General features: G+C 36.3%; 1 protein-coding gene across 2 annotated transcripts in view; it reads right to left on the reverse strand.

Annotated features, from left to right (window-relative positions):
* Positions 1-5,923: 5,923 nt before the first annotated feature.
* Positions 5,924-26,026, reverse strand: part of AP3B1 (adaptor related protein complex 3 subunit beta 1) — a 164,166-nt gene continuing 144,063 nt past the window's right edge. For both annotated transcript variants that reach the window (XM_082301503.1, XM_082301502.1), the window contains exons 25-27: positions 24,613-24,710; positions 19,341-19,479; positions 5,924-6,689 (exon numbers count right to left, since the gene is read on the reverse strand). In XM_082301503.1, the coding sequence (XP_082157629.1) occupies positions 6,536-6,689; positions 19,341-19,479; positions 24,613-24,710 (391 nt within the window). In that variant the 3' untranslated portion in view covers positions 5,924-6,535. The remainder of the gene's footprint in view (positions 6,690-19,340; positions 19,480-24,612; positions 24,711-26,026) is intronic.

The following is a 26,026-nucleotide window of genomic DNA, read 5'->3' on the forward strand; positions in this document are numbered from 1 at the left end:
GTTTCAGTTAAGTGCTGTTACCTTGCGCACTGCCAGCACATGCAGAGAGCAATTAGGTGCCTAAAAGTCCTCACACAAATATAAAAAATTGGGTAAAACCAAAATGAAAATTATAGGAGATAATAGATTCTACAGGATCAAATTATTTCATGTGTTAAACACCATCTGCAAAGAGTGCCCCACTGCAGCAAGGTACCCTGTTACATACAAGCAATTCCCTAGGCACCGTTTAGGAGATCAGAGGGTCTGCAGTGACCCAGGGCAGAGGCAGCTGTCCCTTGTGGACCTGCAGCTGGGGTGTGTCAGGGTCTTCAAGAGTGGAAGGTGTCACAACAGGGAGGCCTCAGACAGGCATAGGCTTCTCAGCCTAGAAATCCCCCCAGCAGATGTGTTACAGAAAGAAAAGAGCTGATGCTGCCTCTCTGAAGGGTCCTCCCTTCCCTGCACCTCCCTTGCCTACTCTGTTCCAGATGCTGGGCTTAGGGTGTTGCTGTGAGCCTGAGCTGGTGGGTATCCCAAGGTCCAAGGCATGGCTGAAGCTCTGCAGAGTGGCTGGAAGCATCACTGTGCTGCCTCACCCTCCTACCACTTGCCATGGCTGGCAGCTAAACCATGACCTGCTAGTCATGGCTACTACAAGAGAAGGCCTTTCACCACTTTCCCACCACATGTCCAGAGTTCACCAGTGTTTCCACAGGATGGGAAGGTGTCCAGGACCCAAGTGTGCCAACAGCTCTTGCTCTTTCCTGAACAAGGTGTGACTTGTCAGCTGGTTTTGCAAAGCTTAGTCTAAATCTTCCCATCAAGGAGAAAAAACAGGGCTGGGCTAAGCCAGAGAGGTGTATGAAGGTGTGGATGGCAACTCACAACACATATGCTCCATGAGATGGCACTGAGGGCAGAGTCATCTTCCCTCTTCTCTGAAAGCTATGACTGGGAAGGTGGAAGAGGCAAGTCACCAGGAGCAGGATGAGAGCAGGCTGAGACCTGGAAAGGACTGGAAAAGCTGTGGTGGAAGCCAGCAAAACTCACTTTTGCTCTCTGTCCTATACATGCATGATGAAAAAAAGGAGTTTAGAATAATACTATTTGTAAAGATCATAAAATCATAGAATGTTTTGTGTTGGAAGGGACCTTAAAGACCATCTAGTTTCAACCCCCATGCTAATGGGCAGGGATGTCACTCACTAGACCAGGCTGCTCAGGGCCCCATCCAATCTGGCCACGAACACTTCCAGGGATGGGGCATCCACAGCCTCTCTGGGCAATATGAATCTTGCCTCTGTGGCCATATAAACGTATATGCACCAGAATGTACACATCCATTTAAATGGATCAGGATTTGCAGTGCTGCAGTCACAGCAGGGCTCAGAGCTTCCAGTCACTGAAGGATAGTTCACCTTGCACCCTCTGAGGCAAAACCAGTTACTGTGGGACTGGAAATGCAGTGGTATTCACAATCTCTTTTCCAAAAAGATTCACTGGACTGTGCTACATAAAAGCACAACTATACCAGCTATGATAAAGACAGCAGAATTATTGCTTTTATCACAAAGGGTCATTAACAAAGGCTCCTATCAGCAATCAAAGCACATGTGCAAATGTAGCAAAGCACGGCTTCTGCACCACAAAACACTTAATATAACACGTGTTAAACAACTGCACACTTTATGTTAAAACAAACAAAAACAAGTGGAAGGGGAGAAAAATAAACTGTCAGAAAAAGAAGGGAACAGAGCCAAATCCTCATATGCTTGTTACAGGTACACACCAAAAGTCAGATGAGGGCTTGGGATTTAGCTTACCTGTATATTGGTTACCAGAATCCATGTTAGGGCATTTAAGTGGCTAAGTTAAAATTAATTCAAGCATGTAAGATACTGTATGCAAACCTAGGCAGTTCAGTAATTGAATATTAAAAAAAAAAAATTGATACTACTTATGGCAATGGACCATTGCAAAGCAAAGTGTACAAAAGGATTTCATCCTATCACCAAATATCAGTAATTAGCCCAAAGGCTCAGATGAAGAGAATTTAGAGACCTTGGGTTTTTGTATCCTATCCAATATATATCTGTATATTTCTTTATTAAAGTACATTTGCAGTTTTGTCCCATTTTTAGTAAACATCATACTATCTTGTGACAATGGATGACCAGAACTTAAGTACATGTTGTATTTAAAAAATAGGGGAAATAAAAGTAAATGCCTTCTTCCAATTTAAATATATTGCTTTGGAAATGTTGCAAAATGTCACCTTGTTCCTGAGTTAGTAGAAAAGATCATCAGGAAAGCTCAATTTATCTTTTCCATGTAATTCATTATTTCTTATACTGTATCATGTCCCTGTTCTAAAAACACTTCCATTATTTCCACTATCCTTCCACGTATTATTCTATTTATATCTTCCATTATTTTGTCCCTAGCTCCAGACCCATTTTTATTTTTCTTTAGACATTAATTATTAGAATTAAAGAAGGGTATGAAGGGAAAAAATACATTATCCTTGTATACAACATCATAAAATGTCAAAGGAAAATAAGCAGAAAAAAATATGCTATTTTTACTGTCATGCATCAAGCCTATGTTTATATTCTGCCATCGACAGTAACAAAACAATTTTTCCTTGCACCCTATTCTTTCAAAACAGTTTATTTTGGGGTAACTGAATTTGAAAGTTTAGTTATCAAAAAGAAAAAAGTAAAGAAACCCGTTATTCTTCACTAACGTGTGTGTTAGTGTAGAAACAACCAGGCAGCAAAGCAAAGGTAAACTATCAATCTCTCACTATGGAAACTTTCTTATCTGTTTGTCCTTGTTCTTGCTGCGTAATTCTTCAATTCAGAGTTGCCAGCACTAGTCTTATAGCTTGTACTAGACTGCAATAATTTTGTATCCTTTTTGAGGTTCAATACATTCAGCATGATTAAAGTTAATAAAATTTTACCCCAATTTCCTCTTTATGGTAATGTATATGAGCTGGTAGTTGTTATTGTTCTTCCTATGTTTCTGAATGTTCTGTTGGATTCAAAACCTTGCTAATTTAAGTAAATAACCCTCACTGTCCACTCCTTTAACTAGACCTTGATGAAATCGCTAACCATCTTAGCAAAACCCACCTCACCAGCCCTGCAGTACTATGCTTTAGCCTTGCTCCTGTGCCCCAAGCTGTGCACGCAGGTATGTTCCAAGGGTGCCCAGGCCTGGATACTTGCTGAAGCCAGGTGGCTCTTAGTGTGCAGCTCCTGACTGAATAGCCTGCCCACAGAGGTAGGAGCTGCTGCTACATGGTACAAGCAAATCCCTCCAAAGTGAATTTTAGATTGCAATTTAGACCAGGCATCAACCTTAAATATGCCTCTACAAATGATGAAAAGTATGGAAGAAGTGAGTAAAAATGATACACAGCAAACCTAAGAAACTATTGTTAACTACTGCTACTGGTTGAATTATGACAGAGTGCAACTTCCACTGTTAATGTAAGACAGGTACCCATGTTTTTGTTTAGATTCCTCAACACTTGAGTTTCAGTACACGCAGAAATACATTGCTATTTAAATATCTATCCTTAAATAAACTTTATCTTCAAATTACCATCAGGGAAGGCAGCATAAACTTTCAAATCACAATATCATGCTGGCCTGACAGAGTCACAAGAGGTATGCCGCCTACCAGGGTCTAAGATCCATGATGCTGTCAGGAGGGTACCCCAACTTGTCAAGAGCATGGACTACAACCTGCTTTTACTTTCTGTACAAATGATGCCACAAGCCAAAATATAAGCAGTGTGAAGAGCTGTCCCTGAAGAATACCCATGGGCAGCTAGAAACCCTGGGGGTAGGAGTCAGAAACCAAGGCAGCAAAGAGAACCTTGTGGCTGGGGTCTGCTACAGCTGCCTGACCAAGATGAGGTTTGTGACCACCTGAGGAACCTGAATGTACCCATCTGATGTCACCTAGAGGCACATGGACAAGCTCTAGGAGAGAGCCCATGGGAATCTTATGAGGTTCAACAAGGCCAAGTGCAAGGTGCTGCACCTGGATCAGAGCAACCCTGGTATCAACACAGGCTGGGGGATGGACAGATCAGAGCAGCCCTGCCCAGAAGGACTTGGGGGTGCTGGTGGGTGAGAGGCTGGACATGACCCAGCCATGGGCACTCAGAGCCCAGAGAGCCAAACGTGTCCTGGGCTGCATCCAAAGCAGCGCGGCCAGCAGGGCCAGGGAGGGGATTCTGCCCCTCTGCTCTGCTCTGCTGAGACCCCACCTGCAGTGCTGCATCCAGCTCTGGGGTCCCAGCACAGGAAGGACATGGAGATGTTGGAGTGAGTCCAGAGGAGGTCAACAAGAAGATCAGAGGGATGGAGCAGAGGCGAAAGGCTGAGAGAATTGGGATTGTTCAGTCTGGAAAAGAGAAGGCAAGACTATTACCAATGGCATGTAGTGACAGGACAAGAGAGAATGGGTTTAAATTGAAAGAGAGTAAGTTTACGTCAGATATTAGGAAGGAAATCTTTACTGTGAGGGTGGTGAGATATAGCTTGCCCAGCGTACATGTGGATGCCCCATCCCAGCAAGTCTTCAAAGCCATGTTCAAAAGGGCTCTGAACAAGCTGGTCTAGTGAAATGTGTCTTGCTCCATGGCAGGTGGGTTGGAACTAGATGATCTTCAGGGTCCCCTTCCAACCCAAACTACTCTATGATCAGCCAAAGACCTGTACCAAGATTTTTTGAACCATCAGAGTGCTGAAAAATGTAAATTACTACCAGAAACTCCCCAGCTATTCTTATTACCCATGTTTCTGGACTTTGGGATTTCTACAACAATTCATGTTTTTCATCAGTTTGAACAGCTTTTACATCACAGTTGAAAACTAATTCAATAGCAAACTTCTTGCAGGACTAGGACTTCAGAAAATAATGTGAATGTTCATTAGGAACACGTACATTTCTGTTGAGGGCATAAGATTCTTGTTTCTTTTTCTGAGAAGTACTGATATATTTTGGGTGCTAGCAAACTCTAGAACTACATTTCCCACAGAGGAGCAAGATAAATGCCTTAAAAACTTAACCTCTCTTTAGAATTTGCCAATAAGCTCTGCTTCACATTGGAGCCTCCTTTTAGTTCTACTGGATTTTACTAGAAGCTTTTAGAAGAATTTAGTGTGAAGTAATGCAACACTTTTGAAGAAGCAACATTTTGTATCATCCTAAACTAGAACAGCACTAGTTAGCACCTAAGGACCTTGCAAGGGTCCTGGCGACAGAGGAAGGCTACATCTATTCAAGTATCTTCTCTGTAGCAGAGCCAGGAGATACTAGAAAAAAAACATTTTGGAAGTGAGGAGAACTGATAAGAAATGGAAATGCCCAGCATCTTCTGTCCTGCCATGTAACCAGAATGTGAAGGGAAGGTCAAAATCAGTGACCTGACAAAATCACTGACCTGTACCAAGAAAACTAGGTACACCAACTGGTGCAAGGTTGTTCATCTTCTCAGGCCTAGTTCAGTTGATATGGCTATGAACTTCTCTTTTCCTCAAGCCCTGATTTATACAAAGTCGGAAGACGTTTTAATCTAGTTTAAAAAAACAAATTTTAAATAAAGACCTGAACTATTCATAACAGCTAGATGACAATATTTGTCACAATAGTCTAATAATCAGTATTTCATTTAATACTCATTTGAACAATTCAATCAGTATTTTATGAGTAGGCCAGTTTGAAGATAGGCAGTTGCTGGTATTAACAAAAATGTAATCATATAGCAGACAATTATCATAGGAGCACAAACACTAGCTACCTTCACAAGAACAGTTTGTTGATGCATATGTAGCGTCCACCTCATTTGTTAACCAGGTATATACAATACTGGCATGTCTGTTACCAATTTTCTACCTAAACAAGAAAGAGGGAGCCTCTGTTCATAGGCACTACTTTATTAGCATCTTAACAAAATAATTGAGAAAATGACAGTAGGTAGGAACAATGTTCTCAATAGATGAGTTCAGGTTCACAGGCATTTCTAGAAAACAGACATCATTTTGCTGTACCTACGGTGTTTTTACACTTTCACCACAAATTCTCTCTGAACCACATACTTGTTGTGTATGTTGCTGGAACCCACCTACCATTTGAAGTCAGTTTTCAAGCGGTGTGATTTCCCTTGAACTTTATTACCTAGTATTTGTCCACTATAATGGGGGCAGGGGGGGAACACTGATGGGGAAGGAAGGTAGTGGGGGAATGGAAGAGATAGGGAAGGACTAGGGTAGAACAAATGGGAAACACATTTAAAAGTGCAGATAACTGACAGTAAAATATATGTTCTTTGGTTAGCAAGCAGAAAAAAAGGAAAGGACTTGCATACATGATAGATACGCACTAGCATTCTAAAGCAGAAGACAAGAATGTCAAGAGTGTATTCTTTCCCCTCTGCCAGATGGAAGGGCTATTATTATAAATGAAAGGCAGCAGTAGTGGATGCCAGGCACTTTTGTTGTGTGCCAGATTCTGAAGTCCAGATGTAAGCAGGTTACCCCTGGGACAGGACAGGCTTCAGCTCCCGCAGCAGAACAGAACCAATCACAGTTTTCTCAGTGTTTATGATGAGATGTGCTGTAGAGCTCTCCTTCAGCTCCACTGTGACTAGCATCAGTGACCCACTGTGCACAGTCTTAGCTGCAAACCTGGAAAGAAAGGGAAAAATAAAAAAGAAAAGAGAAAAATCACTGAGGATCTTAAGGTCAACGACTGCTAGCATTTCTTTCTGCAAGAGTTAAATGAACTCAAATACAATAAAATACTTCTAAATTCATTAATGCATTTCAGGGGATAAACCATAAAACCTCCCATAAATTCTTCAAACGTAATTTGTGCAGCATTGCGTAAATATTTTTGCATTTTAGAAGGACAAAGAAGTATCATGCAAAATTCTGTATTTAGTAGTACAAACTAAATTTTATTTAAATAATTTCTTAATCTAAATACTGATTCTTCAGTTCATCTACTGTATTCATGCACACTGACAACCTGACTACAGCTGTATAGAATTTTCCAAGGATTTCCATTATTTGGTGCCCCAAAGACAATACAACTATGTTAAATGTAGTAGAACACATAAAAAAAGCCAAACTTCTTGTACTTTCTGAAACGTGTCTCCTCCTGCAATCTCAGAAATTAATTCAAACTAAAACTAGTCAAATTTATAAACATACAAACCAATCAGTTAGAAATGAGAGTAACAGGAAGACACTGGTTTATTCTATTGGTGAATTTATCTCCAGAATCATAAAAATGTTGCCAATATTTTAAAGCATATTATAATTACAAAAAAATCCTACAAAGGAAATAAAAAACTACCAACCAATCAGATAGACAAAAGTTAGGACTAATGCACCATTACTAAATTCCAAGACATGAAGAACCCACTAATTACATGGAATTAAAAGCAAAACTAGCCTTTTAAGCACCACAATTGACTGAAAAGCCATTTTAGGCACAATGAACTTCTGTCAATCCTGTTAATTCATTCTGTGTGCAGAGCCAGGCCCAAGAGACAGGAAGCAAGAGGATGGCAACAGCGTCCATCTTTCCATCCTCCACAAGGAGAACAACATGCTTTCCACCGCCCCCCCCGCCCCCCCGTTGGTTACTTCTCAACAACAAAGTTGCTGCACATGGGCTTTTGAAAACACTAACAAGTGTGGAGCAGGTCTGTGACCCCGTCTGACCCCACTTTGCAGGGCCAATCTCCTCTCCTCTTTCTGAATGACACGTGTCTGAATCAGAGCCATCTGCCTCAATTTGCGCAACATCTTCAGTCACAATAGGACCCAGTTAGCCCTGACAACAGCTCACAATACAGAAAAATCAAACTGCTGCGCTGACAGCACGCTGTGGGCTATTCAAGAGCAAACCAACTGGTCAGTGTCTCCTGTCTGACAATCAGCATGGGCCTTGCAAAGCGCCTACCCAAGCCCTTGGGGATCTGTTTAATTACCATCAACATAAAGGAGGGAGTTTATCAGGAGATACTAAAAAAACTTCACTCCAGACTTAATTAAAATATTAGCCACTTAAGCAGGAAGCAAGTTCTCTTTAAACAAGAAGTAATTTCTGTCTTTTTTTTCTTTTTAAACAAAGCATATCAAAATCTCATAACACATTATACTAATTAAGGAAACATGGGGCACTTTTCTAATGTCATCCATCACAGGTCAATCTATTTCTTTTGTCTGGATTACAGATACATTCAAAGACCTCTCTTTTTAATAGAAGGTTATAAAACGATATTACTAGTACAAAAATTACCTACTTAGCTAGTTATATCAATGATTTCATCTATTTATGCTGCAATGTAGAAGATGACTATTTCTCTTGTTGACTTCGACAAGGGGATAATTACAGAAACAATAGTCTTATTAGTCACTTTATTTACTTAACAGTTGTGTCTTGGGACAACACAGAAGCAGATTATCTCTGAGTATGCACATAAATAGGTTGCTAGTTGACACTCCTGCTGTGCTTCATAGCCCCGAGGCTTGATTTTACCCTCTTTTATCAAAAGCTGAAAGTGATACAAAGTCAGCATTCTGGGAAAGCCAAGGTGGTCCAAAGCACCAGAGATGAGTTTTGTGCTGATATTTTTACTTGTGAATTTGCAAAATCACTTAGGGGATCAATAGCACTTTTCCATACCCCTGAACAAACCACATAAAATCAATAAAATGTGAATTTGCATGTGGTTTGCAAGATGCAAAGGGCCTGATACTCAGATCATTTTACACAAAGTGTTAATACACATAACTAGCAACAGCTAATCAGCTTCTATCAATGGTCACTGGTATAAGATCTGGAATTGCTAGGTGAAGGAAGAATTGGACCAAAACGGGAAGACTTATTTCACCATTAAAAAAGCATGTATAGAAGAGAACCACACAGTGGGTTTACAGCTGCTTTTGAACTTCGGGTTTACAGCTGCTTTTGAACACTGGAGACCAAAATCTGTTCCTTAGAATAGGGAATATAAAGTAGTTTCTAAGGGGAGTGACAAATACACTTGTAAAATCTGTAAAACTAAATACAGTTATAACAGGATGAAGCAGCAGGCACTAGCAGTAAAACTGATCGGTCAGTTATTTAGATGTTTCAAATATACTGTCATTGAAGGATTTGGTTAATAGCTGTTTTTTCAACTAAATACACACTACTGCATTTATATGCTAACTTTTACCAGAAACCCTTGCGGATTTTCTAAAACATGTGTTGCGCTCAACTAAATACCTAGAAAAGCCTAGAAAACCACTGGAAAAATCTCTCAGCAGCAAAAAATTAATCACTAATAATGTGTTCACTCTTAGTGAGAAACTTTGATTTTCCCCATGAGGTTGGTAATAATTTTTCACTTTTTCTGAAAGTTGATACTTAAAACCTTAACAGTTAGAATTTGAATTAAAACCAAACAAAAATCCCCAAACCAAACTAAACTAAAAAAGACAGTAAACCAACAAGAAATCATTGACTTTAGTAAGTCTTGAAAAATGCACTGTGGTACATTTAAATCTAGGATGTAAATTGATTGATTGCAGGTCTAAAAGAAAGAATTTGTCCTGTGGACAACTCTTAACATAAGACACTGTATTATGAGCATGGTTCTGTTACAACAAAGGATGCATCAGTAAATATAAAAAAACCAAAACCCCAAAAAAACCTCCCCAAAACAAAGCAAATGAGAATACATCCAGAAAACAGAACCAAGTATTTCCCAGTAGTTTCAAGATGGCTGTTTCTGCTATGATGGAGTATTTAATTCTGTGAAAATATTGATTCTAAACCTGATTTTACATCATTAAAATATTCAGGAACATTTACAGCTGTTAATATTTTTCCCATTTAATAAAATCAAGGCAGATTAGAAACAAAACAACGTGAGAAATATTTGCATATTCTGAACGTTAACAATTCTTTTTTTTTAGAAAGAATGTTAAATATTCTAAGCATATGTGACATGCAAAAAAAGAGAGAAGGAGTTAATACATTATTTTTACAAAAATAGAGTACCTGTCAGTGGGTAAGGAAATACACATTAAGAATAAAATTCAGTATCAATGAAGTACTGTATATTTTTAGAAAGACTTGGTCTTTCAAGAGTTAAAAATCAAGTACATAGTCTTGGTCACCTCCCATGAAAATAAAATTTGTTCATGGTAACCATACAGAAAAATTTGGTATGTAGCTGACATAAAGAGAAAACACAGAGTATCAGATGCTACAATGTGACAGCATTTGCCAAACACTGACTTTGCAATGATGACTAGCCTAAATACAGACTGGCAGTAATTTTCTCTTTTTTTGGTAGACAGAATGCAGCTACACTATAAGGAGATGCATTTTTATGAGGAAAGGTTATGAAAATTTCATGGCAGTGAATATACAGAAGCAGACTAACTCACTTAAAATCTGCTCTTTAAAATTCAACATTTGAGAAAGTAAATTTACACCTGAACACTCACTATCGGGATATTAACAGCAGAGCAGGGTTTGTAACGCATAATTCAACAGCATTAAAACACACTCTCTCCTGTCCGGTCCTTTTCTTCCTCTTTGACTTTTCTATTCAAGCTAAATTCTCTTCTTTTTCTCTTCTACTGCTTACCACAAACAGTGACAATGGCCCATGGAGGCTAAAACTTTTTTTCCTCTGCTCTTTCTTTAAATCTTGTACATGAAGCCTTCAATTACTGCCTGCTGAAGCAGACAGAATCCTATTAGTAAGGAAGACAATCAGAAGATGCAGTGCCCTGCCCTAGCCGTAGAAAAATAATTAGTCCAAAGCTGACAAATGTGTATTCAAGTTATGCAATGAATATATTCAAAGGAGAAAAAAAAAATTACTGCTGCGAATTAGTCCTCAATTTGTAAAAATAAGAATGAGTAACTACAAAGGACCTTCCAGCACGTCAACTGGACGACAAAGATACTTACACTTATAGTTTCAGTACTCTGAATCTTCCTCTTGCTCTGCTATGTACAGATTTGACTTTATAATTAAGATTTCATCTAAAAATTGGTTGAATTACTGATTTACTTGTATTCATTCTCTGAGTAAGCCTTAGAATACGAAAATGAAGTATTTGGTATTAGTTCTGACCTGGGGATAGAGGAAGCCTAATAATAAAACTGTAAGCACAAATATATCCACTAAATGCAGGATCTTAATCTGGTGATTTTGACATTGATTACTACTAATAAAATTTGATTAATATTTACCTTAAAAATCATATGATGATAATTAGACTTTCTTTTTTCCAGTCTGTTAAATGCGATTTTAACACTATCTTTGAATAAATTGTTCAAAATACCTAATTCATTACAATAATGTAACTATTTTCCAACATTATCTATTTTTTCAGGGGTATAAAATAATAAAATTGTAAAATAATTTGCAATCAAATGTACATATTTTTGCCATGTTTATCTGTATTGATAAAATAGATTTTGAGTCTGTCCTCAGTTTCCAGTAAGCAGCTGCACTGTACCTCTAACAAAAAGGCAGAAGTGCCAGTCATCTGAACTTACTGTTCAATACATAGCAGTACTCCACATGTTCAAAAAGATGCTGCATGAACTTTTTATCATCTTCCAAATTTATCATTAGTTTAAATATATCAGCGTTTTTTATGTAGGTATTTATATCTCCTCTCTAAAATTCCAATGAGATAAAAGCTTGAATCAAAGTATTTGGTCCTCCCACCTAGAAAATTCTAATTGTAATAATCTATTTTGTTTTCTCATATACTTTACTCTTTCTTTTTTCTATAGAATTTGGCATTTAATATGATATATGCTTGAGAATTATACTCAGTCCATTTTTAAAACAGGCTATAAATTTTAATTGCAGGAAAATTATTTAATTCCAAGAAAGTAGATTACCTTATAGAAAGATATTAAAATATTAAACATGCTCAGAGATCTTTACAATCAAAGATATTCTTCTGCTCAGTTAGTTCTTTAAGTGTTAAGCATTTTCTGTTTAAATAACTGGCTCAAAAGGTTCCTGTTTGTTTTTCAAAGAAAATGCTGCACATATTTATCACTTTACAGCATTCAGATACAAAAGCAGTGCTGTCCTCTAGTGGACAACAAATAAGCCAGGCTAGAACAACCTATTTTGATGAACCGCATACCTAAAATGACTCACTCATATACTTTTAATGTTAAGATCAAATTTAATTTCTTAAAGTTATTTTAATATTTTGCAATTTGCACCTAAGCTCTTTAAATACAAAAATATAACTACAGTGTTAAGGGCATTAAAATGATTCTGTGTGAAGGCATTCTCTTGATCAAGTATTTTGTACCAGTTAATCAAAATCTTCATATGATGGTAATACATGAAATATACAGGGCTCTTTTGTTAGCAGAGAGAAAATTTCAAGGTTTTGGAACATTAGGATTTGATTAAGAATTTGATTATGATTTGATTAAGGAATAATTACAATAGGAAGAGTAATATGAGGAACTATGGAATGAATACTTTCATGTTTATAAAATTCAGTTTTCTTTTCCTCTATTAATAAAAATATTAACCTAAGAATAATTACTAACCAGAAAGTCTTCTAGTCCTGCCTGTTAAAAGAAATATAAATGGTTAGCCTAGTCAGGATTTTTTTTTTTTTAAGGAAACAAAACCAAACCCCTCAAAACAGAAAGCAAGAATTACTTCCATCATATATCAAGAAAACTTCAAGAGTTTACAACTTCTGGCTAAAATGAAGGCTGAAATAACTGTGGACATGGATATACTATTCCATTTAAAATTCTGTCTCCTGCAGGTAAAGACTACCAGAGAAGCTGTTTTGCCTAGGGTATTTAGCTCTCTAATTAATTCCTACTTGAGAAATTAGGAAGCAAAATCAAAGCTGCATGACTATTACAAGTTTATTTACTCAGCTACCCACTGAAGCTTTCTGGAAGAGTAGAAAAAGAAGACTGAGCCCCACAGCTAAGGAACCACAGAAGCAAAACAGTCTAGGTAACTGCATCAAAAGTGCTACTTTGCAGGAGCAGAGGTGGATTTCATTTCCTTGGAGCTCTCCAACAGGCTAACTGCTTAGTAAAAAAAAACCTTAGAAAAGGTGTATTTGCACACAGAGCAGGAACAGCCTTAAAAAAGGTCTTTGTGGATTTATAGACCTGTTTATCAGCTACTGAGAACATATTTTTGGATTCAAGTGAATAACTATAAAAAATTTATGTTTCTCAGAAATTTATACATGGTGTTTATCCTCAATAGATAGGTATTTTCCTTTACAGCAGACATGCTGGAAGCAGATGCAGTTGTTAGTTACGTGATCACTAACTTCCTACCTGAGAATTCTCCAAATGTAGCACAAGTTGGAAGATGACACACACAGAAAAATTTTCCACGTGGACCCCTTTAGGTGGAGTTTGATTCAATACAAATGTACCTACACACATGCACAACTGCATACCTTTTCTCCCCACATTAAGTGTTGCTGGATTAAAAAGATGCAGGGAGGATAACTGATTACTAAGCACAACATTCTCTGATAATCAAAACTGTCTGTAAACAAAACCCTCTTTCCTTTGAGAATCAGTCTGCCAATATACTATAAATGGGACATGACAGGTTGCAAAATGATAAAAAGGGGTGAATACAACCAGACTGTCAGGCTGATGCATGGGGTGAGAAATAAAGCCTAGTGAAACACAGGTCCTTGGATTTCTGTATTTTAAGCATTTTATGCAAGTTTCTCTATTTGGTCTTGCAGTTTTCATACTATTCAGAATATGAATTCTCACCCACTGCAATGTGTTTACTGTCATAATACATGATTTACACAGTATGTTTCTGATTTTGCTAAAGGATAGCAATATAAGCCTCCACAAGACAGGTGGATAGTATTTTACATCTTGTTCAGTAATTGCTTATTCATGAAATCAGATAGTTACGGGTACACTAAGCAATGGCATACAGCAAGCTCTGAACAAACTACCATATCTAAGTGGTTCAGTGAAGTGTCCTTAAAAATGTAGGTCACAGAAGCTGCACAGTCACTGCATGCACTGCTGTGCTTGAGCTCGTTAGACCTGCCCCAGCAATGAGCAGAAGTGCTGTTTCATGCTTCTTGTTTAAAACTTAGCTTGCTTGCTGCTAATTTAGGTGTCTACTACAACAACACACTAAGATGAGATGAGAATCCTCCCTCTACAAGTCCTGGTGATGTCTAGAAAAAAGAGATGACTATCAGCATCACCACTTTCATGACTGTAATGGAGAGGATGTTAAAATCACCATTTAAAAATGTGAAATGGTTATTCTGAAGCACTTTAGAGCTCCATTGTCAAGAGATTTGATTTTCTCCAAAACCTCAGATTGTCCCATACTGGGTTGTTGAAATGACAGAATTGGCCATGTTAAATTTGAGGACTGAAATAAAAGCTGTCGTGTGTCTCAGAGTGCAGGTCAGTGGTTACAGCCATCCTGATGAACTGTAGAATGGAGATGTGCATATGACACCATGCTCACTTTCTAATCCTGCTACTTCCAGTTTGCAATTGTGGATTCCTTCCAGAATACAACAGCAGCAACAGACAAGTGCAATGGACTATTAAATAAGTTGAGGTTGACTAAACTTCATTCTTCATAACCACCCTGCTGGCCTCAGAGTTTAATCTCACTGACTGATTGGGCAATGCATAGGTAGTCTTTAAGAATGAAAAAAGTGGAAAAGATGATCTATCTTGCATCAATTTTAGAGCCACAGTCATTGAGGGAAATAATATTCTGTAGTACAATGCATCCCATTTAAGAAATGCTTTGGGAAGTAGAAGGTAGAGAGGTAGGTAGTTGAAGACAGCCTGATTCTCCATCCCTTTACACATTATACTATTACGTCAATGGAAGCACACAAATATAAAACAAAATGAGAGTGAAGAAGTAAATCCAGTTTATGGTCACAGCTCTGAACAGATTTTTCTGCTGTATGCTACTTGCCAACACTTTTAAAGCTTTGCACCATATTTTGTTGGTAGCAGGAAAAAACACCTCCTATGTGCATTTCCATCACTTTTTTTCCTAAGCCAATTTAGCCTGAAACACCTCTCCTTCATGCACAGGGTCTTCCATAACAGTAGATGATATTTTGACATTTTTTAGAGGATTATAAGAGCACTCAAGCCTTTAAAGATTAAAGTCTGCAACTAGACTTTTCATTCTATCACCATCTGTTATCTTTTGCTATATTCAAAGTGAAGCATATGATTACTACCTATCCTTATAGGAGCTGAAAATGAATAAAGGAGAAAGAGACCTGAAGAACTTTTAGAATATTCATCTGAGAAGAATAAGCAACACATCTTGAAAGTAACACTAGCATGAAAAGCTGGGTCAATAAGGCTTGTGTCAGTTAAATAGAATATGACTGAAAATCTTGAACTGAGTAATGTCTTCATCTCATCATATTTTGAAATAGAACAGCCTGGATTTTGTTGTTGTTGTTGTATCTAAAGCAATGAATGTTATTGCCCAAGCAGAGAACAGAAGCTCAAGTAATGGTCTATAGAAGCATCAACTTTGAGGGAATAAATGTCCTCCATTATGTACCCTCTTATCTTGAAGATGGAAAAATTTCTAGCAGACTTTCCCCACTGACAACAAACAGCAGGCATATTTCAACTGAAAAGTACTTGGTCTCTAAAGGTAGTTATTCAGAGTGATTTCATTCCCTGCAGGAACAAACAGTTTTATTTCAGTGTCTTTGTCTTCAGATATTCAAATGGTGCCCCTGGATGTGGTCTGAACCAAAAGACAGAAGCTTGGTGCCTTAGCTGACTCTCTCTGAAATCACTTTATCAACACCAAGTAACAGTTCTCAAAACATTAGAAGAGCTACAGATATTCCAACAATTACTCTAATCACTCCTGTGAAAAAATATTTTAAGAAAACAAAGGACTCTTTTTTCTGAAGTTTTCATATTTAAGAAGACACATTTCCTATTCAAGAAAATTTATCTTTTGAAATTTCACATTCTTGCTTCTAGTACAAGCCTTTTAAAATTTACATAATGTTTCCACTTAATAGCAAAAGCAAGAGAGATCAATACATAAAATAGTTAAATCCTATTAAGAGCATGCAAAAGCATTGCATGTAGTCTTACAAGGCCCCATAATCTAAGCCCTTGAATAAACTCTGTTGAAGATCAGGTAACTATTCTAAAGGAAGTAAAATAGTATAGCAAATTTATTTTTCAAATATATAAATAGTAACCTGCAACTCTGTGCTCTGATATATAGACATAGATATAGATATAGATGGGCTGTTGAGTTCAAAATTTTTGCAGCTATCACTTCAAATAAAACAGGTCAGAAATGAGAGTTTAAAGTAGAATCAACTACGTCACCTGGCATTTTTTACTACTGTCATTCAACAATAAAATTATTACATTGTAACTAAGTATACAAATTTAGTAGCCACATGGTAATGTGAGAAAAGAAATGATGTAAGAAAGTGTTGCTATATTGTGATAGTCTCAGATATATAGCTAATGTAGTTGACATTTGTTTTCACTTATTTTATTTTTCTTTGATGACTATATGCTACTCTGTTGATATTTATTTCAAGTATTTACTTTCAAATCTTCAGTATATTCGCTCTAAGTATTTTTATTTGGTGCAAAAATAAAGTCATAATAGGGTTATTAATTTAAGGACCAGTAATTGGGTTCCACCAGCATGACAACATCTTCAGCATGAATGTGAATTTGTTTAGACTGAAAGAAACCATGAAACACACCTGTTCATGTCCATTAGATACTCTTGCACTTGTATTAAACCGTACAATTTCATTTTGAGTGAGTATACTGCATTACCAGGCAATACAAATTTTTTGGCATTAGCCATCATTAAGCAGTAATACTCAAGTTGGGGATGACCAACTAGTAAGTTAATATAATTTATGCTGCACAGCGCAGAATGCCAAACAACAGTACTCCTTTTGCTGTGTAAAAAGGTATGTACTAGGCTCTTCCAAGAAGTCAGCTGAAGCAGCCCTCACAGAACAGCACGATGAGCTAAAAGTTCTTGGATGTAATTTTTTTCTCCAGTATCACTTGCAATAAAACAAGACAAATGGCAATCCGATAAAAAACTTAGAAAATTCACTTATAATGTATTTTTATTGAATCTGTAACTGTTTAGAGAAGATAAAAGGTGACTGCTTATTTTATTACCCTGAAATTGCATTTCACATAAATAAAAGTCACAGTTCTCGCATCCATGAGACTTCTGCCAGAAGACATTTCATTTTTGTTTCTTCTCACGGCAGAGTTCATTTAATCCAAACATATGTATACTTTAGATACATATATATATATATATATGTATGTATACTTTTGATACATATATATATATATATATATATAAACTATTTCAGGAATTTTTTTCAGCATTTTGAAAGGATTAATTATCTAATATCTATCTCAAATATTAATTCATGTGAATCTAGGATTTACTTTAATGATAAAGCATCACTGTTTAAAAGATGAACAGGTTCATCACAGTATCAACTAGGTAATGTTCCTGCTTCTGTTCGCAGTAAAATCTAGGTGGAATTACAACTACATGATATCTGTGAACTGCAGTTACTTATGGTGAAGCAAACAAAGGACTATTTTCTAAATGCTTATCAACTGCTGGACACTTCTCATAGGCCACTTAAGTTGTTATATACCATTTTTTTTCTTGATGGATTATTCTATAGTCTATTCCATAACTATTGTGGAACACTGAAAACACTGTATTTTAAATCTAAATAATCAAAGAAGATTTCAGGATGCTCTGAAGTACTCTGAATACTTCAGCTTGACCCGAACATGCCTTAACCCAACAGTAAGCACATCTTCAATTTATTTAGTGTTGGTATAGACTCTTTTGTAGAAAACTTCCTTTAAAAGAAACCGAAAGAGCAAAAGAAAACAGCATCAAATTAGAAACTTATCTACAACCAGGAAACCTGTGGCTGAGCTAGGAACTGGGCTATTATTTTAGCGAGCCTTTTTGAGACTCAGTCAACAAAACAATCCATCCCTATGTGTTAAGTCTCATGTGATAGATAGGGTAAAGATGGAGAGCACCTGTATAGTGCAGACACTTCAGTCTCTCTTGATTGACACTCTCACCTAGTCTTTGAATTGACATTAAGAACACAGGCTATACAGATCCCTCAGGGATGCAACAAATGAGGACTCTTTCATGGAGGATCAGGTGTCAACAGTGACAATCATTTCAGTGCAATCACACTAGCTGTGCCATGTTTTTATGGTGAAACAGAATTTTATCATTAACCGTATCAAATACATAGGAAAATCCAGCTGGGTTAATGTTAATGCAATGCAATACACATGCCCAGCAATGCAAAAGAGACTACATCCAACAAAGAGAAATATCAGGTTATTAGTCTTGTGTAGGCTACAGCATTCTCACCATTTCAAACAGCCATCTCAGTCAGCAAAATTTCAAAGAAAAGCACTGTTCTTTTCTTTCAAAGATGATACTTCGCTCTTATTGAATATCAAAATTCAGGTAACTAGAGGTAATTCAGAATTTAGTGAACAGTTTTAGTAGATGGTAAGAGAGATGTAGTCATTTTCTTATTTCAAGACCAGGTTAACCTGTTTGTTCCCGTCACAAGTGAGATGCCACACAGATTCACAGGACTAAATATTTTGAGCCAATCACATTAAAACCTGTCATTAACCAACAATTGTATCAATTCCACTGACATTCTGTATCACAGTATTTGGATGAAACTGATTAATCAGCAAGTCACAACTGGAAATTTGACAGGGCCAATGACTTCCTTGGCTGATAACTGGTTTTGCTTGCAGATATATATAGGAACTTCAGAAAATAATGTAAGAAAACACATTGCTTCTCACAGGTGATACAACTGGAGCAGGCTGCTTATTATGGGAAACAGAGAAAAAAGTTAACCTCACCCACCAAAAGCTTCTTTCAAGTACTGTGCCTTAAAAGACTACCTCTTCCCTTTGAAACAAAACAAGGGAAGGACAATTTCCTCTAACTGTGTACAGTAAAGTCTAGACATTTCTATATACATTCAAATAATGAGCTGCAGAGCACTTAGGCTCAAGTTACTATCTGCTTAGGATTATACACTGCAATATAATTGGGCACCTTCTGCCTTAAAGGTATGGATAATAAATTTTCCCTAATACTATCAAATGTAGATGAATTTTGGACTAACAAATTAATATTAAAAGATGGTCCTACTCTGAATAACAGATAATCTTACCTGTGTATATTATCTTGACCAGAAGGGACTACACCCAGGTTTGCCGCTTTCACTACCCTCTCAATTATTACAAGTCTAGTAGAGTTCTCTGGAGCAACAGCTATTGTAGCAGATGTCTCATTCATTCCTGTCAGCATTCCTGAAACATTAAGTATTTCATTATGAATACTTTAATATTTGCTTGCTTATTAAGCATTAAACCAAAATAGTAGACACCTAAACAAAAAAAAAATTCCATTAAAAGTGAAATAATTTATTCAGAAAAAAATTTTATAAGAACTCACATAATTACCTTAGTTTAATGTCTTACTTGCAATGACCTATTATCAGAAACAAATCAGTAATAGCGGAACAATGATATGTGTGATACTAATGCAACTGCGAAACCAAGGTAGTTCTTTCTCATAAAAAGCTTAACTTAAAAGAAGAACGCAAACGCAGAAATTAAATACTAAGTAAGACTGATTTGGAAAGGTCCAGCTTAAGCAAAACTATATACAAAGACCCATTATAATCTTTTAATCATAGATTTAATTATAATTCCGTATCCAGTTGCTAAAAATTATCTTGAAATTCAGATAGTAGTAATTAGTTCAATTTAGTTATTTAAGAGAAAGTCAGCACATGAGAAACTGGGCAATACAGCTAGTATCCAGCTCTCTAAAATATCAAGATAAACCATTTGAGTAAAATATTTTGAATATCTCTATGAAATGGAACAGAAATGTCAGGATTATATCCAAACATATGACAAAGTAAAAGTAATGAAGGATGTGCCATTCAAGGACATTTTAACAAAACTCACACTTTTCTATCAATATCCATTGTTTAAAAGAATGATTTGTTGGATGCTCATGTTGATTAAAACACAACAGTAACTACAACTTGATACTGTGTGTGCCTTTTTACAGTATGTTCAGAAGCTGAAAATGCAGACAAACAAAGGAGCACGGTACTTCAGGCAGAAATATGAAGCATCTGAAGCAACACTAACAATGAAAACAATGGAAAAGTCTCAGAAGGCTAATGTTTTAGGGCTGCACATACAGCTTGAACCCAGAGGAAACAGTAGTACCAAGATGCTTAATAGAGCAATTAAAACAATAAATCCAACATTTTAATGCCCCGGAATGTGCTGCTGTCACAGAATAAGAAATATGAAAGTAAAAATGGAACAGCTGATACGTAAAAAATAGGATATTTTTGAAGAGAACAAAAATAAGCATACAACTTTTATAACAATCAGATTTATCTTGGGAGTAGAATTCTGTTTCAAATTGTTTAACTATTAGGCAAAAGCTTTACAAACTACATACGCAGACTAAAACTGCTTTTAAGCAGAGCATGGGGACTGACATAACACTGCTGAGAGATGTGTGTACTTATTTAGGATTTAAACCTTCTCCATTAAGCTCTATTGAAGAGCAAATGCTGAATAAATGAATGCAACTATGTTTATGTTAAAAGCCTGTTTCCCGCAGCATGTAATTAAAGGAAATGTTGTACAAAGCCAGTACTTTTGTCAAGCTCCTGTAAATGGAAAGATGGATAGCACTCAGAGAAGTGAATGCATTGCTTCATATTTAACCTTAACACTCTTGTCATTAATGGTTTGTCTAACTTGTTCTATAAAAGACAAGGTACTGCTCCATTGAAGTAAAATTAAAAAAATCAACTAAACCATGCTTTTCAGAACAGAAGATTCATTATCGTCGACTAATGTATTGGCATAAAGCAAAGTAACATCCTATCAAGTAAGGCACACATTCAATCTGCTTTTTCACCCCCCTTTATTTTTAACTCATGCTGTTTTATTGTTATAGGCAATTTGTACCACTCAGCATGACAGTGTAAACTGAATCAAGATTAATTTACATGCAAAAGAACACTTAGGAGAGCAGCGTGGTAAGCAAATGTATTGTCTCGATTGCTGAGGTGGAAAAGAACCTGGAAATAAAAAAGGGTACTCTAATTAAGGAGCATCAAATATGATTGCTTGGGGTAGTCAATGGCCAGAAAATGGTAAATGTCCAACCATTTAAAGAATTAGCATCTTGCTTGTTAGGAAAACAAATTTTATATATATAATTTTAACAAAATTAGAGAAACTATCTGTTTATTTAACCAAGATTGGGTTTTGTTGTTGGTTTGGTTTTTTTTAAATGTGATTCAGGTATACACTTCTAAAAAAACGTTGATGAAATTATTTTAAAACATGTTTCTTGAGAGGAAAAAAATCCTAAAGTAGTTTTAATTGGCTATTTTAAAAACACCATCATAAAAATTCTGATTAATATCCAGCTGTAACGATCACATGACACGTTTAATATTGCTTGAAACGTGAGAATCTAAGAACACTCTAGCCCAAGCACAAAGCAGCAATTAGTCTGGGTTAACTACCTGATACGATGAAATAACTGTACGTATTTTAAATAATAAAAGAAAATTAAATTGGAAAAATTACAGTGATGGGTAACAAGGTATGTTAGCCAGCAGACTAATCCTATTCTGAACTGAGGGAAGGAAACTTTTGCTACTGATTTTTAAAAACAACATACAAGTTGAAATTTGGATAGCGTTCCCAATAATAAATGTTCCACTCATTCAGAATCCCTGCTATGGCAACTTGACCTTTTATGGTGATGCGATGTAAAACAGGGTATAAAATTCTGAGGCCTGATGGATCAGAAGACGTATTTGAGCAGAAAGGTAAAGAGTGTTTGACAATACCATTTTTATCCACTCATTCCAAACTGTCAATCACAACAACCACGAACTCAGCTGCTGCTCTGGGGAACTACTTTACCAGAGGATTCCCGAGCTCAGAAGGGAAGGAAAGGTGAAATGGTGTAGCAAAGCTAAGTGTATCATGCACAGCATGTGGACAAGAACAGCTTTTGAGGTTCTCCCACTATACCACCAGATAACTTTCAGAGCCATGAATATTCAATAACCTGCCTACTCCTCTCTCTTTGTGCCACCAGGAAGAAAATGGACATATACAAATGTAACAGACAATGCAAAACAGCAGAGTGTAATTGAGTAAAGATGTGTAGCAATGAATTGTCTTCTACATAGCAGTAAAATACCAGCTATTTCCTCTTTAGCATTCTTATTAGGTTACACATGCAATTTAGATGTAAAAATCCTTAAAACCCATACATATTTTCATTCTCTCCCAGTGTTACCTTGCATTTCTAATATTCCTCTCATTCCATCATTATTTTTAACCTATCTGTTTTGGTCACAAATAAACCCAGGCATCTCCAGGTACAGGACTTGAAACATGTTCAAAACCAACCAAAAAAAAAAAAAAAAAGGAAAAGAAAAAGAAAAGCATGACAAGTGAAAAACAAGTTATATAAATCAGATTCATTTGAAGAATACAGGCAAATTGAAGTTAAACACAAAACAGAATAATATATACCAACTTCTAAATTGCCCTGCATTTATTATTGTAATTTTGATTTTTCATTCAGCAAGAACACAAAGTAATTCTTCCCATATGCTTCCTGTTCCTAGATCTTTGTAATAAATACTTATGCAAAATGTAGAATTGCGACCTCTTGTTACCAAGAATATTCTGATACAGCTGATATCCACACGAAAAGGTTTTTAAACCTGTGGTAAATTTGCCAGCCTGCAAAGTCCTGCATCAAAGAATGAATTCAGGAAGACAGAGCAAGCGATACAGAAATGCCAAGAGACCTTCATGGATTTACAAATACTTCATATAAACAAATTTTCAAATAGCTTTATTCAGAGTAGCCTTTCTGCTCTATTAAACATAGCAAACAGCTGCCAGATTTATTCAGACAAATAATCAACAACCATAGAAGTAAAATGGCAGAAGAAAAAGGAATTTTGGCAACAACTCCACAGAGGACCACAGCTATTCTCCAAGTACACTTCTTCTATGTGCTCATGGTTCTGTATGGCCAGTCAGGAGGAAAAGAAGCCCTCAGTCACAGTAAAGCATACAAAAACTCTATCAGAATATCACAAAGCAAGCAAACATAAAAACAGGGAGGCAAGAAGCACAGTAACTTGCCTTGTTTTCACTACAGCCTCAGCTACAATTTTTAGAAGGGAATAGTTTAAAATAAATGTGCCACAGCCTCATTCAATCACTCACCTTGGTTTGCTGAGCAGGTATAAAGCAGAAAGGCAGGCTTTAGCCAGCAAAGGGTAAGAACAGCAAATAAGTATCAATTGGTTACGAAAACAAAGCACAACCCTAACTTTTCACTGCAGCCATAAACTTAACTGCAAATGATCTAGACAGTATTTAAACTACTTTCTCAATAACTCAAAAACACAAAAGCAAGAAATGCTCAAAAGCAATAACTAATAGTACATAACATTATTCATTGGTGTTCTTGACTGCATGATGGATATACTGAGTTTCTGAGCCTTATACAACGAGACAGGATCCCATGGGCATATTCTCATCTCAGTGTGAAGAGACATACACATGTAAATCCCCATACACTGAGATAGATGAGTAAACACTACTATCTTTAAGTGCATCCAAAATGTAACCACTTATATTTTAAAATATCCAAGAATCATATCCAAATTAAGGACAGCAGTATTGACTATTCCATTTTACATATGGTCAAACCTAAGCAAAATTTTCTCTAATTATTTTGAATCAAATATTCAAGTCACTAAAAGCTCTTATGGGGGGTTTGTGTCTGGACTAGCATCAAAGACTTACATTCTTTAAAGACACAATATTAGTAGAAGGCAGAAGTATAAAAACCATGTCACCATTCTAAAACAGTATTCCATCAGGAGTATTTTTTAATATATAAAGTGTTTAAAACTGAAAAGATCAAAATCATCTTCGAAGTTGCTGAGAAACAGGTACACGAATAGAATTTAAAATTAGTATTGGAATAAAGAATAGTAAAAAACAATGCAATACCAATGTATAAATGGTTTATTTCCTTGAGCTAGCATCCCAAGTTTCTGCATTACTGCTAGTAGGAAAGGCACTCACACTTCATGACAGGAAGCCAAAACTCTTTGAGCCGAAGGACTGTTTCAGGGTAAAGGGTGGGCTTTGACCCTTTAAAGACTGCATCATATCACTGCACATCTTCTTTAAGACATTTTAAAACTACTTATTATTGTCAGACTGAATACTAACAGTGGCTAACTCAACCACCTACAACTGGAAGCACTTGCTCCATGCTTGGAAACTGAAAGGCATGTAGCCCTCTTCCCATCCAAATATATTTACTGAAGCTGCTGAAGTATTTCTCACCTTGCTCCTTCTTAAAATCTTTCTCTGACATAGTGACAGGCAAGAGCAGTTCTCCAACAGAGGGTCGAATGTTAACATTGAAATGATCATCCTTTGTGCTAGAAAAGAGAAATTACAGATAATCAATCAAGTGCTTCAACACAGATTAATACATACATATCAGCTCCAAATTTTCTGTGAAATCTTTAAAAAGTCTTAAAATCTGTAAGAACTACCTGTATGATTTCCACCTTAGTAATTAGTAAAGCTGATCCATTTCCTCCAGTACAAACATGGTATGCATGGTCTTGTATTTCTGAAAATTTAACTTTTACTCATATCAATGTTTATTCGTAATCTACAAAGCATCACACTCAAACTAAAAGCTTGGAAAGAACAATTTATTGTGCACTTTATAAATCCTTTAAAAGAACTGTTACATGTCCCTTCACCAGCTACAGCTGTCCTAGAAATACAGCTAAAGATAGGAAAGGTATAATTTCAGACAAAAGGATGATGCTGTCTGAAAAAAACCCACAAACACTCCAAACAAAAAATACATTAGTAAAGAAGAAATATTTTTAATAACTTCAATTTTACAGTATTTGGTATATTTAAACAAAACCACACAGCATACTGGTTAATGTAAAGGCATGCTGGAAAACTGTAGAACTTGAGGCCATTTTCTTAATGGCAGAGTTACATAATACTATCACTAGAAACATAACACTATCAAATGTTACACAATTCTCCTTAAGTATCATAAAGTGAACTTCCTCTGAGTATCCATTCAATTCTCTAAGTTTCTAACTATTTTGTCTTAGACTTCTTCAAGGCTACAGAAACTCAAGATACATTCACTCTGCTATGTTTCATTGACTAACTGTACCATAAGGGATTTGCGTAGCAATTCAGGATCAGTACATCCAGTTGGAATCATTGTTAATGCTTTAAAGCCTGAGAAATTTTTAGAAAAGAACACTTTTTTTTTTTCTGCTGGTGTACCAAATAGCCAACATATATTGATTGGTGATATGCCTCAGATATCTTACTTAAATATAATGATACAATCATTTGAATGGAAAATATATTTCATCAATTAACATCCCTGTTATTTAAATTAACCTAAAACATGTGTTACTGATTTTTTTATAAGTCAGCAACTTCAAAGTTCTGAAAAAAGATAGGCTGATGGAAAACAAACAGCACTACAGGCCAATACTATAGAAAACACATGAGTCTCCCTCCTAAAGATGCAAGACAAGCCACCTGGAAACAGAAAAACATATTGCAGTTCTACTACTCAAAATTCTAATACTTATCATAATTACCCATTTTCAGAAGGAAATGCTTAGGAACTAGTACATTATTGTTTTCTAGCTTCTGATGTGTTATAATTATGCTTATGGGTGCAGTCTCAAGTATGGGCTGTTCA

Source organism: Coloeus monedula (genome assembly GCF_965178545.1).
Source record: "Coloeus monedula genome assembly, chromosome: Z".
Lineage (NCBI taxonomy): Eukaryota > Metazoa > Chordata > Aves > Passeriformes > Corvidae > Coloeus > Coloeus monedula.